The sequence below is a fragment of the Adelges cooleyi genome, unplaced genomic scaffold (genome assembly GCF_023614345.1).
Source record: "Adelges cooleyi isolate 19-005CV unplaced genomic scaffold, UGA_ACOO_1.1 ACOO_flye_CR_arks_rails_tigmint_CR_PRNA_30, whole genome shotgun sequence".
Classification (NCBI taxonomy): Eukaryota; Metazoa; Arthropoda; class Insecta; order Hemiptera; family Adelgidae; genus Adelges; species Adelges cooleyi.
The window spans coordinates 15471007-15491581 of NW_026095971.1; the positions used below are offsets into that span (position 1 = coordinate 15471007).

General features: G+C 32.8%; 1 protein-coding gene across 8 annotated transcripts in view; it reads right to left on the minus strand.

Moving 5' to 3' along the window:
- The window catches only part of LOC126838814 (uncharacterized), a 48260-nt gene that overhangs the window by 16082 nt on the left and 11603 nt on the right, over window positions 1–20575 (minus strand). For 3 of the 8 annotated variants that reach the window (XM_050573544.1, XM_050573548.1, XM_050573540.1), the window contains exons 1-8: window positions 20394–20519; window positions 17787–17938; window positions 14708–14757; window positions 10120–10188; window positions 6870–8909; window positions 965–1176; window positions 821–905; window positions 649–732 (exon numbers count right to left, since the gene is read on the minus strand). In XM_050573544.1, coding sequence (XP_050429501.1) covers window positions 649–732; window positions 821–905; window positions 965–1176; window positions 6870–8909; window positions 10120–10188; window positions 14708–14757; window positions 17787–17938; window positions 20394–20504 — 2803 coding nt within the window. In that variant the 5' untranslated portion in view covers window positions 20505–20519. Of the gene's footprint in view, window positions 1–648; window positions 733–820; window positions 906–964; window positions 1177–6869; window positions 8910–10119; window positions 10189–14707; window positions 14758–17786; window positions 17939–18511; window positions 18722–20393; window positions 20521–20575 lie in introns of those variants that run through there. The other 5 variants (XM_050573542.1, XM_050573543.1, XM_050573545.1 and 2 more) reach the window with 4 other exon arrangements.

The window sequence follows — 20575 nt, forward strand, 5'->3', positions numbered from 1 at the left end:
CCTCGTTGCCTCCTTAAATATTTTAATATCGTCACTCCGCTCTTCTCATGATATACCCACATTACCATATTTTATGTTTCAGTGGCGGCTTTGGTTCTTTACCCAGGAGGGGGGGCAATATTTTTTGATATGCATAAATGTGTACTTATTTAAGTTTTCACGTTCCGATGCAGGAGCGACAACCAAATCAAATATTTTCAAGGGTCACCTTTTTTTTTAAACTCCAAACTAACCGAATGACGACAACGCGTGCTGTCAAAAATAAAAATGTAAAATGTCTAGGAGGGCCATGGCCACTATGCCCCCCTCTAAACGGTGGCCCTGTTATTTTTCCTCTAGTTCATACCTATTATACTACTTCCACTACACAACACACGTCCTTTATTTTATTTTCTATCCCACTAGCAATTGGATCTGTACATAGAGTCGGTCTCACAACTGTCGTTTAGAAGCTACTTTAAGTATACTCGCTATAAATTCATCACAAGTCATTCATATAAAATGACAAAAAAGCTTATTAAAGTCTATACTGTTTAAAGTTCAATATTTCCGTACATCACGTAAGACGGGTCAGTTTTAAAAAGTAACAACATTAATACAGTTGCGTGCAAATTATATACATATTGTGTGCAATTTGTTTGTGTATACCTCTGGCTTTTTGCAGGAGCGTTATGGTGGGGCTTTGAACGCGCGGCAGCCTCCTCTCCGTGCCTCGATGAGCGTTATCATCGCCTTTACCGTGATAATAATAACAGTAGTAGTATAAGTGTAACGTGCATAAATATCGGTATGGATGTCATTAATGCTGTCAAGTGCTTACCTTGTGAATTTTGCGACAATAGAGGCGGCGCAGGTGGATACGGTGAACTCAGTACATGCAAATCTGACGGTTTTTTTGGGCCTACCTAAAAAGAAAAAATTAAAAAATCTTATGCGGGACTAACAATCACGTGTGTCGACATACCTTTTGAGTGTCCCCGTTAATCTGTTTTCTGGATAATGTCGGCGATTCAAACCGGACCGGCTTGTAAGCTTTTCTCTCGGGCGTCGGACTCGAGTTGGGCGTCCATACGGGTGGAAGTTCCGACGACGGGGTCGGTGGTTTTTTCTCAGTTTTCCTACTGACAGCGTTCTCCAAGTTTAACGTCCTGTGTTTTACCTCCGGTGACCAAACACCTGCGCAAACACGAAAACGATTATTACAATTGGGACGCAGCTTCAACAACAACAGCGAGATCAGGTCTAAAAAGTCACACACAATGCACATGCTCAGAGTACAAGTCGACCACTACACTACACTATTGTATGTTACATACCGTCGATGATGGCGTTTTCTGTGAAAATACTAGTTGTGTTTTTTTATTCATAGCCGAGTCAACACTGCAACGCACATATGTGGCGCGTGCGATTTTGGGACACAGGTGTGTATTTTTTATTATTATATCATTGTTTTTTTTTAGACTAGGTATATATATATATATATATATATATATTGTACGCATGTCACACAATATTTGACGCGAATATTTTAGACGCGCTGCTAGTGGAATATGTTACTTCCTAATACTATAATTTAATTTATAACTAAATTATTACCCACTTAAGTCGTACACAGTCAGTTATTTTTTGTAGAAAGTACGAACACAAAATAAAAACATCAGGATGGTATATTATATGTTAATGGTATTTATAGCATTATGCTAATCATTTTTTTTTAGTTAAAGCATAAAAGAGTATTGTAAATTATTTAAAGAGAACTGGTGTATGTGGATAGATCATTTTATAATATTATGTATATTACAGAGGTAAATTTACTAAAAGAAAACGTTTTACGAATAGGATTTAATGGAAAGTAGCAGAAAAAATGAAATAAAGATGGTTTTTGATAAATAAACACAAAGACTTAAGTTTTTGAAAACCATTCTATACAAAGTACTGAGTTTTAATTTTTTTTTTCTACATTATAACCATCAATAAGGCAATAATTAAAATTTTGTTTTATCAGTGAATAGACAGCAACCTTTTTTTACATAGTAAAGCGGTACTAATTTGAACGGCTTAAAATCTCATAAAAATAAGTTTTAGTCGCGCAACTTCTCTGGATTATAATTTATAACCAAACACTAAATAAAACAGTGTTCGGTTTTTAGTTGAATAGGTTACAATATAACTAAATGCACTTCAAAATATGTATCTGGTTTGTATCTAAGGATAACAAAATTATAGTTAATTAATAATACATCGAGTATGAGTGACGGAAGCGCTCGAAGCTTGCGCCACGAGTTGTATTATAATAAATGCTGTTATAAATTATACATTGTGCATGTGTTGGCCTGGGTGCGTTTAAGCCTGAGGTGCAAACACCCACCCAAACAAATTTTTGAGAGATGCACTGCATTTGGCAATAGCCGAATAATAAGAAGGATATGGAAAAAAACAGATTCAGACAAACTTATGTGCAAACTGAAAAAAGAAACGGACGTTGGCAACCGGTCAAAGCGCCGGACCGGTGCCAGATGCTGTAATATACCGTACAGTACACAATATATACATATATAAATAATATGTATAACATTATTTTTAAAAAACATATATCGGCCTAGACAAACCAATAATAACAAAATCATAATTACTTCTCGGTGATTTCGTTAACGGGGTCAAGAGTAATTTGAAAATATCTGAATAGTTACCGAACGTTGACATCACCCGCTTAACCACCACATATTATTATTCTTATAATCATTGATAGTTTTGATCTACTGGCACACGGTTTGTGCTTTGACACCGCCAACATTTTTACGGTTTAACGCGTGTGTTTGTATAATTTATTTATTTAACCGAGACTGTGTAAAAGAGGTAAAGCAATAAACGTAACATCCAACAAATTATGCGAAACAAACAATCGTTGAAACCCATGCAGCGGTGGTTTAGGGTTACAACTGTTGAAAGGAAAGCGAAACCGTCTATCTCAGACGGAATACTATAGACAAAAATAAATTTCCGTTAAACGCAATGGAGTAGACGGATTTCAGTTGAGAATTAGCATAGTTCGGCGAGACCATTACACATGTTTTTATTTTTTTATTTATGTGTGTAATATATTTTTAAAATAAAAAAAATAACTAAAGGCATTTTAACACGTTAACAGATTAACTAAAATTGATCATAAGTTGACAATTTATAGTCTAGATTATGAACTTAATCAAATAGAATTTAAAGCAATTTAATTATTGGGCATTATTTTTTTCGTTGAAAAACATGGTGTAATTTAAAGTCAAGGATAATTTTGAGAAATAAATGAGAGGAGATAATAGTCAATCTAAACAAAATTTAGATTCTCCCCTAGATTAGATTTCTTTTTTGTTTTATGTGTATACAGCAATGGTTTTCAGCTGACCATCAATACATAATAACGTTATACATTTGTTGTAAAGGCATATGATTCGAAAATAAAAAACGATTCACCGCTATATTTTTAAAATTTTCTACATAAAAATGTGTACATGTCGATTTCAAGGACAATTTTAATTATATCGGTACAGAGAATAACCGTTGTTTTTTTTTATATTCTTGGCACCAACCCGAATTTTACTCGCAAGATTTGAAGCATTACTCAATTTGAAAATTTCATTCAATTTAACAAAGAAATACAATTTACAATTAGTAATTTATTAAAATAATTTATTAAATATGTTGTTAAATAATTTTAATAACATTTTGCGATTGACAACAAATTAAAGTTTAATAATTAATTTTGTAACTCCAGTTATAAATGCGTCATTGACAATCGTTACATGTTTTATAATAATAGTTTTGTTTGATCATATTTTTGATTTTACAGAAAAAACGTTTATGAATTATAGTTTATAAGGAAAAAATTGTATAGAGAATTATTATTTTTCTTAAAAAATAAAACAGGAAATATGTCCGAAAGAAATGTTATAGTTTAAGTAAAAACCATTTTCATATTTATGTAACTACAGTAGTTATTCTTTGCTGGATAACCGTCGGCGGTCGTTGAATATAAAATGATTCTGGGGATACTCATTAGAACACTAATTATATATCATAAATAATTTTGTTGTACTTCTTTGGTAAAAAAAGATGGCTTGTTAAAAAGAAACGGCTATTCTTCTTAGGTATTATCTATCTGTTGCCATGAAATCATACACTTTAAAAATTTTAAAATTACACTAAATGTAAAAGTGATGTTACTTAGGCAGTTTATTTAGTTAAAAGCTACGTTTAGAGTTCAGGCCAAAAACGGTTGAAACAACGAAAATAAATACTAAAAAAAAATCCGTATACCAACCTGCTTTTTTGATATCTGCTTTGAATTGTGGACCTATCTTACTCTTTTCCCGCATCATTGAATCACATGTACTTGGTGGACGCGTGCAAATAAAAATGTGTATTATTAAAAAATTAAAAAACCGGAAACGGAACGGAACTTTTTGTGCGTTCGATGACTGTTTGGGTTTTGGCCACGCGTGCGAATTGGCGTCAGTTTGAACGGAGTATGCGTTAAAAAGTATACAAGTATTTTTTTTTAATACTGCGGGAAACCTCGGCACTGGCCGCGTGCTTCTGGTGGGAGTAAAAATGGGCATAAAAATATACTATATAAATAAAAATAAAGAAGAAAAAAATATTGGCTAATGATCTCTGAAACGGTTCCACTGTGGCCGACATTCTGGCGGCACCTGTTTTATTATTAGACTTACCGGAGACTTATGACTTCAAATTTTATTTTGTTGTTATTCTTTTTTTTACTCAGTAAGACGGCTAAAAAATGAAAGCATCCGTAACTCTAGCCATTAATAAATTGAAAAATAAGTCGTAGGATAATATTACACTAACTTATTCTTTGTCATTCAGTTGATAATTGCTAGGGCTTTGGATTTTGAGCTGTACAATATTGTAATTTAGATTATCTATAGCTATCACAATTCACACAGAAGTAAAAACATGCAGACTACAAATTAATCAACATACAATTTTCCAACGTTTGCATACAAATTATAGGACTAAACCGGGCCTTTTTCCCGGTTTAAGTGGACTAATCAATATTTCATACGGTATTTATAGGTAGTCTAGACTCTAGATTAATATACATGTATAATGTATATAGACAATTACAGTCGTTTTTGTATACTATTAGATCATACTATAATTGCATTGTTTACTGTGAGGTATATCATTAAAAATTTAAAAAATAAATACACAACTCAAATTTTCGATGCAACTCAAGACATCCAAACAATGATTGTTTGACAACGGTTTAAAGGGGTTTTTCATTACATCCAATTCATAGAACACGAGACAATACAATTAAAAACATACAATTCGGACAAGGTAGCATCGTGCAAGCGACAAACCTATGTTCCTTCTAGATAAAAATCCGCCGAAAACCCAGTCGATTTCATCAAAAAGCGAACAGTCGGAAGTTCTCTGTTTATTATCTTTTCTGCAAACCGTTCTAGCTGTATAGGGAAAAGTAGACATAATAATAAATAAATTTTATAACATTTTATAGGATTATGTTTGAAACATTTTTTTTAAAAAGTTTTGATATTTTATTTTATTTTAAAAGTGCTAGGTTCAAGTGAGCATTGTCAGAGCTTGTTTGGAAATTTAGGAATATTTTGATTTCTACAAAAACAATGATGGTTTTGTTGTCCATTTTCACTAATACGGCAAATTGTTATAGCTTTATATTACATTCGTTGATGCAATATTTTCATATAGTTCATAATTTGACCAGGATTTAAGTTTAATTGTTTTGATGATATTCATTTAAAAAATTATTTAAAGGACGTGGAACTGTTTGCTATAGTAACTTTTTAGCAAAATCAGACAGTTACACACGCGTGATTCTTCGATGACTGCTTTGGTAATATCGTTATTGTCTAAACTATAGACAATAACTTAATTATATAATTTAAATTACAGTCCCGCGTTCAAAGTCTCTATGAAAGTGAATGGTAGAAAAGATCCTCTGACACCCTGTACTCGCACTTCTTCATTGAATAACAGATTAATCATAATTTACTTTTATTTTATTTGGCCATCCCGAAAATCACTCTTAAGGTACGACTTACGCAAATGACAACCTTTGTTAGAATTTGTCTTTTATTTTGATTTAAAAAAGTGTTTGAATAGCCTAATACCAACATCGAATTACCAATATATTACTAGCATGGATCAAATATAATATAAATGGAGAACTCCCTTATATAAATTTGACGCTTTTGTTTTCGAAATCCATAGTAGTTTTAACTTTTCAACACAATAAAATTCGAAAAAGCCAGTAAAATTGTGTTGTTCTTACTTATCTAATCTATGTTATCTAGTATGTGTTGCTAGTGTAATATCATTGCATTTGCCGTGAGCTCAAATTTTCACGACGTACACAGAAATATAGTGTAGGGTTTCGCCTCACCTCTCTCTACTGTGTTATAATTATAGAATCACAATTCGGTCTGTCCAGTAACCGACCAACGTGTCGCTTGTACCGTTTATAAAAATAGTAAGCGCTCGGCCGAATGTGTGCGCTCGCGCTCGCGTAAACACGGTCTTGGACAAATTGTATCAGCTGTTCGCGTGACAGACGACGCCGATCGTGTATATAAACGTGTGTATAAACAAAAAAAATGGCTTTAAGGTATCCTGAATGATGGACTTCCGTTTAGCTATTTCGGATACTTCCGCCGCTGGCCGGTCCGGAATACCGTATTTAGACGCATCTTGGCCACACTGCAAAAACAGCGCGTGTTAGTGATAAAAAAATAAACACAAAAATTACAAAAACCAAAACGAGTTAACGATAAACGCAAAATTAACTCTCTCTCGGTCCATTACACACTCACCGCTCATTCGCACTTCTTCGATGCAAACCTCGTCTTCGGGCACGATGTCCATCAGGTGTCTGGGATAACCGTTTTGATCGTGTTTGGGCTCCACGAATTCCATATCGGTCGTGTCCACGCCCAATTTTTCCAATCTCTCTCTGGCCTTGGCCACGAACTCGGCGTCCACGTCCAGTTGGGTACCGTAAGACGACGACAGCGGCCGGCCTGGTCTCGTTATCCTTATCACTTTATTGTTAAGCCGACGCTCTCTCTCCTTCACCTTCTCCATGTACTCGGCGTACATGAGCTCCCGAGTCTGATTGTCCGGCACCGACAGCGTGTCGATAAACGTACAATTATCATTATTATTATTATTATTGCTATCCGTCATCGTTGGCGGCCGATCGATAGCGACTGTAGACGCCGATCGATCGGATCGCCGGCACTCCTGTTGGATCACATTCAATAATCTGCTAGATCTGGTCTCTTGGTATTTACGCAGCGACACCAAACGGTGAGCGTCCGACAAAGGCTCGTCGCTGGTGCCGCACATCCGGCACGCTTCGTCTATAACTTCAGCGCTGTACGTCGGGCACGTCGGGGACGACGGTGGCGGGCCGTATCCGAGGATTTCCACGAGGTCGTCAACCGTGGTCGAGCGACACGGGTTCGGGATTTTCGCCCGGTCCGAAAACTTCTTGTGCAGCTCAATGATATCGGACGCCTCCGAGGCGGTGGATGGCGCGCGGCTTTGTTGGCTCGGGGACAGACACAACGATCTGGACGACTCACCTTCGTCGGACAACGTGTAACTCAACCAATCGCTGTCAGTGTCAAGGTCGGACGGGCCGCCGGACACCGTCCTGTAAGACGTTGTGTCTTCGTAGTCGTCCGTGTCGTCCCGAATGAGCCGAGCAACGGCTCTCAGCTTTTCGTACACCGACCGGACGTCAATTTGCCGTCGTCCGCGGTCAGTTCTCGCGTGGTGCTTGACGCGCGCGCGTACCTCGTAGTCTTTCACGGTGCTGTCGTCCGACGAGTATTGGTACGGTCCCAAACGGTGTCTATCGTGAGCTCCGTAGCCGTCGTGGCCAACAGTCTCAAGGAATTCCTTGCCTCGAGGATGTGCGGCCGTAAGGCGTCCGTTCACTACCGCCGCAACATCTCGGACACCCACCTCTTTGTAGTCCTGTTCTTCACTCTGCGATTCCATTATTGGAAACATGTCGGTTATCAAACGCTGTTGTTCCTCGTTATAGCTATCGTATTCATCAAACTTGTCAAGAACGACGTTGTCGTCTTGTAAAATGTCGTTTAATTTCATAAAACCGTTGGCGTAGTTTTCGGATTTCGTGGTAACCGTCCAAGAAGAACAATTAACAGCGGTGCTTTCTCGTTTGACGCAGTCCATTTCTTTTACCGTGACATCATCGTCCGAGTCGATTTGTTCTACAAAGGTAGCGTCGTCGTTTTTAGTAGGAACCTGCGATTCGGCGTACCTAAGCTCTTGGGATTTTCTAACCAACGAAGGAGATTCGAGCTTCGTCTCTGGTTCACCGACGGACCGACAAACGCTTTCTGATATCGAATCAACCTGAACCGAGTCACCGTTTTTGTTTTCTACCATTTCGACAGGGTCGATTCCATTTGAAGACGGTCCTTCGGGCATTGTCGGGCGTTCTCGTTTGGGGTCTTCGTCGCTAGCACTGGCGCTGGTCTCTTCATTGATCACGTCCAAATGACAGCAGTCCGGCAAGATCTGACAGTACTCCGGCCGAGACGGTGTGATTTTCTCCACTCTGACCAACACCTGAATAGGCGAACCAGCTTGTCGACGAGTTTCTAGTTCGGATATTAGAAGCGCCTCGTTGTTCTTGATCCATTCTAGTTCGTCCACTCGTAGATCCGAAGACGCGGAAACGATTTCTATTTTGGGAAGACTCTTGGTAACTTGCTCGACAATCTTAACTGGTCCCGCATTCGATTGTTGACCGTCTTCTGGACTATTGATTCGATTCGCGGGTTTCTTTTTTCTCCTACGTTTCCGAACTTTTTTACCTAAGCAATTACTATACTCGTCAGCATTGTCACGAGCCAACTACTAATATTTAACTCTATTATAATTATAATGCATTATTGTCCACGGGTCAGTGCCGAATAAATCAGGGATACGATAGACAAGAGCCACCTCATATTGGTAGTTTACAAAGCACGAGACATTGATTTTAGTTTGATTAGTTTTATTATATATTGATTTTATTGATTAGTTGATTGAACCTTGTGTCTTGAAAATGTTGTTTACCTCTATGCTTCAAAGTGTCATTTTACGTTACTGCATGAGATGCAAATTGATAAAAAAATAATTTCAAAAGACTGTGTAAAGCTCAGTTCACAAATTTTAATTTTTGCAACAAATATATTAAATGTTTTATAATAATAATAGTTAGTAAACGAAGTGTCCTTTCATTTCAACTCATACACATAATCTAAAATGCAATTAGAACGTCCATATTTTTTGAAATTAAATACTGCTTGTATCACTACTAGTTAATTAGTAAGCCTGATAAAATATTAAAGAGAGCTTTAAAAAAAAACGCTTAAAACAAAAGATATTAGTATTCATTACAATTAACATTATTTAAATTATATTATATGTATACCTATCGGACGTTAATTCATTGAAACATATACCAACAAAATAGCACCTAGTGATGCAAATAAAAAAACAGAATAACTGATATGTGTTGCAATACGACTATTTTTGTAATGCAAATAAATAATTATCTACAGAGGTGGTTTTACCTTATAACAATTAACTTAAATACAAATGCACGTTAAATTTACAATCGATTTACAAACATTTTAATGTAAGATCGATCGAATAAAATTCACTATTGTTAGCCACGACTAATAACTAATTGAATACGATGGCGGTCACCTGTAACCGCGTGTTTCATAATAGTTTTACCGCAAAAAAAGAACAATAAATCAATATAATTATACAGACATAATTTATCCATTGTATGTAATAATAATTATGAATGAAACAAATTATGGTAAGTCAGCAACTAGTGATTGCCGAAATATGAACAACCGTATATTGCTTATTAATGAACTATTCCGGTTGTTAAACTACCATGAAAATAGAAAACACGTGTTGCAGACACATACCAGGTATATTCTATGGCAAACTAATGCAACGGCTGATTCAAAGCTTCAACTTGAACACCTACGTAAAGTTTAACAACATACATTCAAAAGTCCTTACCTTTTTTATTACCAGTCTGTCCTTCTGTCTCGTTAACCGGTTTGTTCTTGTCGACGGTAGCTTTGACTTCTATAAAAAAATAAAAACAATCGATAATATTTTCCTCAGTACATTAACAACAAAATTGAAAATGTTTTAAGCTTATGTACACATGGCCGACGAGACCAAAGGTAAGTGATGTTTGTTCAATAGTGTTCAGCATTATCGACTGACTGCGGCAGATCCGCTGCATGAGCACATATTGGTAAGGGCACACCCGAACAGAGGAAGTCGCATACAACATCCAAAACCGGAGATGGCTTAACACACACACGAACTCATTATTTTTCAAACTCATTTTATGTATACACACACACACACACACACACACACACACACACACACACACACACAGTATTCATTAGTGTATGTGTGTGTTTTTGTCAACAGACAACAACACATGCGCACAATGAAAACGATGACAGACGAATAGACACGGGTCAATGGAACACATGTTTTCGGGGTAGCTAATATTGGATCATAGTATTTTTTAGTTTTTACTATACATAGTGTATAATATTATTCATTCTGTTTAAATAAACATTGAAGTCCTATTATAATATTTTTTATTAATGAAAACGGTAACATCCATACGGTTCGATCGTCATGGAAAACAAATTGACAAATTTATATCGACTGTTTATCTATTTAACTGTTAAAAATATTGACTTTTATTAATGGGCTATACTAGGGTCGTCTATTACACGTGTATTTAAGAACAGTAATGTAATCTGTGAACATGTAGATAAAAGTACTGATTTAAGTCTTTAGATAAATAAATGGTGATAACAAAATGGTTAGGTTTAGGTAATGACCACTCAACACCATTTGGCCTGGCGACGTTTGCGATGCGGAGCAGAAGACGTGATTGAATAATAATAGAATTAATATTAAAATTACGTATTGTGTTTTTCTTTTGTTAATAACTGTAATTGATTTTACAATAAACAGATTCTAACAGCGAAAAAAAAGGTTAGGTTTAGGTTTTTGTTAAGTTTGATGGACACTGAAAAATAATAATAATTCGCGATCATTTTTACCTATTAATAAAATATCCATCAACAAATAAAAAAATAGTTTTAAAAAATTATAATAAAAAAAATTATAATATAAAATATACATTTCTGTTTTATTCCATTTTACTCGTATTAATTGAATTAAGCTTTTTTTCTTTTATTCTTATAAGTCATAAGATTATTTTCAATAACGGATTATAATTTATTTCAAAAGCATACAAATTATAGTTATGAATCTAAACTAAATTAAAAGCTACAAAGGAGGTCGAGACTTTTTAGGATGAAATAATTAATTATTTTTCCAAGCCAGGTTAAGATACGTTAGGGCCAACCACTTAAGTATGATAAAATATTGACACAAATGTTTTAATATAATAGGTACCCAAGTTCCCGATTTTTAAATACACGGGTATTGCCAACTGTAAGTCCGGATATGAAAATTCTGGGTATACGTATATCCTTATTACACGTTTTAAACCGTGAGTCCTGTCTATACCTGCTAACAGTTATGCGAATAAAACATATTTTTATTTAGCAATTGGTCGACTCCACAGTAATTGGGAAAAACAATGACTCACATCTAGAAATCACTTATGATGACACTTCTAAATAGCAACCTACAAATTTTATTTACAGGATGCAGGATAATTTAATGACAAAAATTATTGGTCGATATCCCGTTTAAAATAAATACTTTTTAATTTATTATCATTAAGCTTATCAAGTTTAAGAGGAGAAGTGCGAGCGAATTGTGCGTCCGGATATAAATAAAACTACCTCGCCTCCAGCCTACATCATAAAACGCCAAAAACTTTAAAATTATTTTATCAAAAATGGTTATCGACCAGTCATATTTTTCATTATTATTTATTTCATACTGATTTTTAAAGGCAAAACATATGCATATTGCCATTTGACTTTTAAAAACTACCCACTAAATTAACTAAGCCTTTAATATAATATTTTCAACTTGAACAACAAAAACTATTTTTGATAATTTCATGTTATAGTAACGATTTAATTAGAACCTTTTTTGCTAAAACACTTTTTTTATAGATAAAATTACAGTAATAATGGTGTTTTACTACCAACTAAACTACTATAGTAGAACATTATGCAAATACAACTATTTAAAAACAGACATTATAAACACAAATTAATAATGTATTTCGATAAATGAGTTATGGCTACTGTCACAATACAGAAGGCTTAGAAACTTGAGTACTTAATACTTCTAATTTAGCTGACTCTCGAACACAACATATTTGTATATTAGAAACAAAAATATAGGACGATCTTTGTAGAATCTAAATTTATGTAGACCATGAATTTAGATTCTAAACGATTCTATCATACGTTTGATACACATAGGTATACTGATATCATTTAAATTTTTAACAATGGTTTTGTTGAAACGGTTAAATTACAAATCGTAAGTTTTTTTTAAAGATTACTGATATTTATTAATTACGATACAAAACCCTGGTACGATTTAATAAAAAAACAAAGTTTTTTTGAAAGTAATGATAATATATTATGTAATCCTTATTCAATTTACGTACCTACGTTTTATTTGACACAAAAAAAAAGCAACAACAATATAATTCGCTTAACTATTTTTGGATTTCGAATTTGTACACTATTGAGACTAATCGTGCAATTATGGACAGGATGGGTGTAGTTCCTGTGGGTGGGGTGACGCGCAAGGCCTATTTTTATATACAAGCTCTCGTATAAACTACGCCACGAGTTCCTCAATTAAAAGCGGTTATTCCTGTTTTATTGGTTTAATAAATGGCATACACGCCGTACAGGAATTCTAACAGTATGTCATACAAGAAAAAAATGTAATTATTAAATAATTATTATTCAATTGGTAAACTTGTATAAAAATTAATATGTCAAATTAAAAAAATGTCTTTTGAACCGTATGTGTATTTTTGTATTCTTTTATTTTTAATAGATACATCTTAATAATAAAATAAAAACTAATAAAACATAAAGTGTAATAAATGTGTCATAATATGGCGTACACTTTTTAGAATTTGTACTTCTATAATACACATGTCAATTTTAAAGCCTCTTACCTTTTTTGACCCCAAGTTTATTTGGCCTATGGTATTTGTCTTTTAATCTTGATTTCTTCTTAATTTCTAGCTCGGGCATTGGTGTATCGGTTGACCGAAAGAAACAAAAGCTAAGATGGACGTACCAAAGTTTAAACAATACGGTCCGCATGCTCGTCTAAGTTACCACAGGACACATGTACACTGAACTGATCTATTTCGTTGGTAAAAAATGTCTGAAGAAACACGATGGTGCTTGAGAAACCCGACATCTCTCTGGTGGGGTGTTACGGTCGACTGAATTGTCGATAAAAACAGTAAAACACTAGCCGAAAATTCGGCCACATCGGTATTAGGCAAGGTTGGTTTTTTCCTCAGGACCTAATTCCGAAAAGACACGTTGCGGCCTACATATATGATAACAGTGAAAAGCGTTTCAAGCGTTTAAAAATTATACAAATTTATAAAAAAAGTATCTATACGTCAATTAGCTTTACCATTCAAACTATTCATTCATTGACATTTGATGCTGTAAAAAATAAGCAATTCAATATTTCTATAGTACCCAATAATAATTATCAATTTTCAGTTTCAATGAATCGAATTAATTAATTGCTTTCTAATCTCTTTTTTATTTTTATTTTTACTCGGTCTCCCTAGAATTAAGACTAAATAGAAATGATAGCCATCATATCGACTTTTCTGTCTTCTCAGTCATTATTATGATTTTTTCGGGAAAATATTTTTTAATATTAAAAGAGGCAATCTTCAAAATAAATCGCTTTCATATAAAAAAAGCAATTTTTTAACGACTAATGAAAGTAGTTTTTTTTAATGTTTCATCTCAAATAAAATAATGTGTTAATCATGAATTAGCTTACATTAGCAACTACTTCATATATATTTCAAATACCTACATATTAGACATTAGTCATAAGATATTTCATCTTTATAATTTCCAACTTTTCCGCTATGAAACGTGCGTTTAAAATTAAAATTAGAAATTTATCTTTCTTTAAAGATTTATTTTTCACTTTGTTTTACTGCCGTTTCTTTGTATCCAAATAAATTTACATGTTGCCTGTATATAAAAGGTTGTTTATATAAAAGGTAGGTTAGGTATAAAAGCTAAATATAAGAAAAGATTTAGAAAAGCTAAAAACAATGTGAATATAAAAGTGCATAATCCTTTTTCTAATTTAACTAAAATCATATAATATGCGCGGATTAAACTACAATGAAAATAATTTTCATAGTCGTATTTTCCAATGTTTGATAAAAAATAAAGTGTCAAAAAGAAACGGGCGTGCGCTATATATAAAGACATCAGTGAAAGGAAATAAAAAAAATTGCACGTACTCACAGATAAATAAGTAATAACCAATTTATTTATACATCTAGATACTCTAGTTTTAGCATAAAAAAAAATATTGCGTTACATGCATATAAATATTAAAAAAATCTTACCGACTTTTCGGTGCTGGTCATTCTGCACAGCATCATGAGATTTTGTCTGTCTAAAATACATAAAAAAAACAGCGATCGGACCAAATAACTTTTCAAGTTAATAACAAAAGAAATATATAAAACAAATTATATTTGTTCACTTGTTTAATATAACACACAAACAGAAAGATCATGGGAAACCTATAGGTTCTTTTTAGATAATACAAATACAAATGGTAATATTTTAATAACACGGGTAGAACAAATCAGTAATTCATATAATTACCATGTTTAGATAACTATATTGAGTTTATAATGTGCAGATTAATAAGTCTATAAGGACGCGGGCGTTCCTCTGCGGGTATGTATGATTTTCGGATTTCTATGTCGTCTGGTGTTTGTTTTGTCCAGATGAATTCAATGTCAAATGCGTTTGATACAATATTACAATTTTAATATATGTCATGGGCTCATTCATAACATGCGTGTATTTTTTATTATTCATCAAACCGACGTTACTTGTGTGCGTTAAAATAATCCCGGTACACGCATGTAGGTGGTATACAGCTATAGTTAGAAGGTGATCATTGCACCGTGTATCCTCGTTTCCAATCAGTTTCCTATGGACTATGTACACTTTATAGGTACACCAATTTTAACTGTACATAAACAACTATCAATGCGTATAGATTTCGCACTTGACGCACACGCGATTGTATTATATATATATATAAATATGTTTCACAACACAAAATATGTGCTTTAACCTTTGCTACATTTTGATTCACTTTGTTGCCGTCGGGGCGTTTATCACTATTTTGCAATCGTATTTATCTGCATAATTAGCCATTTAAATATTCTTAAAGGGGCGTAATTTGTAGTTTGAAAACTGAGTTTGTGCGAATAAATACTGTAGAGTCCTTGATAACCAACATTTTCATAGAAAAAAAAAAAGATATGTGATATATCCTCTCCAACACCCTAACCCCATTAATGTCATCAATTCTTTATCCGTATCTATCTTGGCTCGATATTGTAATTAGTATAAATTAACATCTCCACGGAGTTTATAACATATAAACTATAAAACTTATAAATAATAAAAAAATATATATTAAACATTTGTGGTAAATTATTGTTGATTGTGATATGTTTTTCCACATTTATGTATTTTATAAATGCTTATTTTGGTTATTAACGAGATGTAAATATCAATGTTTTTCTGAATTCTGAGGCCCGCGTTTAGGGTCAATAGGGCGTGCCTTGCTAAAGCATGGAGATTTATCGTCATTATACAGTGATTTTATTGTAATGCACAGGATGGGCGTGATGGTTTAACCGTCCAGAACGCATTTGGTCGACACCCAAAGTCATTTAAAATTTTATTTTAGAAATTGTACTCGTTAAAATGTCACAAAAGCTCACACATCATTTAACGACAGGTAAAGGACAAATTCGAGCATAGTGTTTAAAGTCCTAATTCTCGTAGCCCACATACAAATGTCTAACTCGGCTTAAAATTAAATGGATATATTGTTAAAATCTGGAGAAACGTTAGTTTTTTATAGCAGTTTTATTTTATACCACAAAAATAAGCAAGTAATAATATTTTTGGTGAATCGGCTCGCAAGCTGTTTATACTAAACGTCTATAATTGTGAATGCATTTTTGTTTATGAGAATCGCATTATAATGAATTAATAAATAAACACGATTAAAAAGTATTATTGCTATACACATTTTCTTTTACGTTATGATTTCATAAACAAATTGGCGCCCTGAATTTTAATGATTCTTCGAACTAAAACAAACAAGATAAGAGTTCAATATAGTTTAATTTAACGAACAAAAATTGTACATGATGGTTCCCACTATAATATGAATCCACGTAAAACAAATATACAATTTAAAACTGAAATATGAGATTTCAAACTGTAGTTGTAAAGACTAAATTAATTTACATTACAAAATACTTATCATATACTGAATTTAAACGAACTCTCTTTATGAAACCTCTTTCTGAAAAATTTACCAATGTTGATATAAGAGCTAAACTTAAAAAAACAATCACAATTTATTATAGTTTTGTAGGATCTAGTATTTTTACTATTAGATAGTTTTCATAAAACCGTTCTAAAATTGAAATACGGCGCAGGGTGTCCTTTTACATGTGCAATGTGTTGCGTTTAACATTTTTTAGGCGCTAAATTGTACATCAATATTTTAGTTTTTTACGTAGTGTTTTCCTAACCTTCTTCTCATGACTGAATTGTTTACTTAAACAATCAATGGTGTAGCTTAACGCTTATAAGAAAAATGACTGTCAGTAAAATATTTCTTTACATTAAATATTATTGTAAGAATACCTACCCTAACTTAATCCTTACCTACGTTTTCCGTACCAAATACATAATTTGTTAGCATTCGAAAAATAAAGTGGAAGCATTTACAGCCATTTTAAATTTGAATTTATGACGACAAAATGAAAGTATATCTGCAATAATATAGTATATTTAAGTCATGAAACATTTTCTTTAAAATGCCAACACCCCATGAAGACATGTTAATAAATAAAGAACAATTGCAAAAGCCTCCTATTCGGTTTCCATAGATTTTAAACACTGATTATTTATAAGCAAATTCGGATTCTCTATTACTTTTTGGGTCTTCCATTTAACCATCGGAAGCTTTCCTTCCTGTGTGTCTTATAGCTTACAACTATATACTCCGTATGCCGTGTGCCTAAGTCTATATTCAATATTATTACGAATACACTGTACATGCATTATATCATAGTACTAATTTATTGTATTTTAACAATAATCAATCAAGAACTTTTTTTTGCATTTAGTTTTAATAATGTAACTAGGCTCTAGTTCAAGACAATATAGGTAATTTTACGATTATATGGATAATATGGTGTACAAAAACACAAGATACTATAAGTCTATACCGCTTCATGCCGGTGTAGACTGTGTACAGGAAAAAACGCTAGCACTATTACAAGATATTATGTAAAACATAATAAAACGTAATTATTCCTCAATAGAATATTTATGTTTTAAAATATAAACACTAAATAATAGTGTTTAGTCACAAACCTATTAATTCCAAGTGCCAAGGTACTACTAGAATTTCTGACGAGAGCTTGAGCTTCGCTAGAAGTGAGATGATCGACGGGTGCCGAATTTATAGTGTTGATGAGACATCCTTCTTGGATTCCGGCTTTGTCCGCTTTTCCTTCACTGTTTACCTGTAATATTAAAAACTGTGTTATTCTATTGATATATGTTTCCATTCACTATGATATAATAAACGATTTCGAATCGTGAAACAGTTTGAATAGTTTTTATTAGCCGTAACGTTAGCACCGAACTTGAACTGATTCCACTGTGTAACTTCGTCTAATGGCCTATAGGACCAATCAATATCTTTTCAACACAATGTTTCGGAGGCCTGACTTTATTTACACTATTCATAGTATTATTATACATAACCAATAATCGACTGAGGTCACGCCACATTTAGGAATAAACGAAAAATACCTTTTTCAAAAAAAAAAGCTGTAGTAAATAATACTCAGTAAAATATTGGTATTTAATAGCCGATAGCGGTTAGTGGTATCTGGACATTTAAGTATAAACCGTCCAGTACTCAGGCAATGGTGATTTTAGCTTACAGTAAGTTTTAATTTTATAAGCATTTTACCCTGCCTATATTTTACATTTTAGTAGTTAAATAACGATTGGCTAAATACGGTAAACCAAGACATTTTTTTTTTAAATTTAATATTATTTATTAACAATCAAAAATAACGTTACAATACCCAATGCACTCTACAATGTTCTTTTTTATTCCGAAATTTGAGCATAGTGAATTTTCGCGCCTTTGGATCCGATGAATGCAGTATAACGACGATCGGCCTAGATTCCGTTTGCGGATGTATTTTGATAGATGAGGTAACCGAATCGTACAACAATGGAATAAAAAATACAGTTAATTCGAAACACGGCTGACCAACTTGTATTATATACTTATATATATATATATATATATATATAAATATATGTTTGATATTTTATTATTACTCGTTGACAAAGATGGAACAGAACTAAAAGTATGCCACTATAGTATTCTACCATTATATTCGGATATCACGTTTATTATTATTGTGACATTAGACAGATTCCCGGAGACGCCCATTCCCTATATACATACCTATAATAATATTATGACAGTTAACGTAATAGAATGGAACTTATGATGCATATGCAATAGAAACAAAAAATGCATCCGCTACATAGTATATTGAAACATAATTATTTTGGAAGTATATTTTCATTTATATAATGCACTAAATCTACCCTCCCAAAATGCTAGTGTACATTATTCTAGACTAGTTAATATAATGAGGACACTGTTTTTGTTAAAAACCTAATTAAACTACAGAATTACATAGGGATTTCAAAATTTAAAAGCGCTTGGGTGAAAACTAATATGTTGATAATTTAATACAAAAAATGTTCAACTGTTTGATTCTTACAGATTTTCTAAATCGTCAATAAAAATGCAAAATAATAAATACTATTAACCCAAATATAGTGTACTTTTTCAGTTTATAGTGGTGCGGAATTCAAAAATCCAATGTTTTCTAACAATAACGTCATTAGTTAAAAGGTTCACATTTGTAAATAGTTTTGTTGAATGCATAAATACTTGCACATCAATTGTACAAAGTAAAATGAAACTTGAAAACATAGAAATCATAAAATAGTTGTCACAATAACCATTTCTTCATTTTTTTTTAAATACTTCATAGTGCATACTAATTAGCGAAAGGTAATTCAAATAAGTTTTTTGTCTCCGTTTGTATTAAAGCAACTTATTAAAACCTATATTTAAAATAATATTTTTCTAGGACTATTCGTAGAATACTAGATATAGATTATAAGCAAATTTAGTTTTAAATCAAATAGAGGTAATAAATTATTTAAACAAAATTAAAATCTGTCTAGATAAATAGAACCGAAAACCTTTACTAACATAACTCGTGTATTGTTGTTGCAAACGTAATGACCTTTTTTTAAAATACTTTCAAATGCCAAAGTTTAAGAGAAATTAAGATATTAAAAAATGTTAAGAGAAAATTTTCCAAATAATAATAAATAACTACTAAAAAATATGTAGAACCAAAATAACTAATAAGTAAGCATTTTAGTTTTTAACCCGATGTCAAACATTGAAATTTAAGTAAGCAACTTAAAAGAAGATAAGTACTTATCCTACTAAATTTAACTGCATTAAATATTTATACAACCAGCAAACAAATCTCTTCACTACTTTTGATTTTATTGTGAAAATTAATATATATCAAAATTAAATATAAGTCTGAATGTCAAGTTCTGAATTATAGTATCATCTTGAAATCTGAGAGTCTTCGGAAACTTTGGCTAAATTTAAGTGTTTTTTTGTATGTTAAATGTTGATAATTGTCACTGTTACAGTTATTTATCTGTGTAAAAACATTTGATTATTGTACTTTAGTACAGATTGTATAAATATCTAAATAAAAGTATTTTTTTTATTAAAAAAAAAATTGTTAATTTCAGATTTTTTTTTGTAGCAGTCTTCAGCTCTGGGACTGCTCGGACCGACGGTGAAGTATGAAGAGCACACGCGTAAAATGCAGGATAAAAATAACTTAGTACCTGATCTTTTTTGTTTTGGCTCGCCAATATGTTGGCCAGTAGCACGTCCCTGAACCTCCTGGCGGAATAATGGAAGTGCACGTGTGCATCTGACACCGTCTCGACGAGCATTTTTTTTTCAGTGGCGAATTTCAAACGCGATATTACATCACCGAACACACAGACATCGAACAGCTATTTGA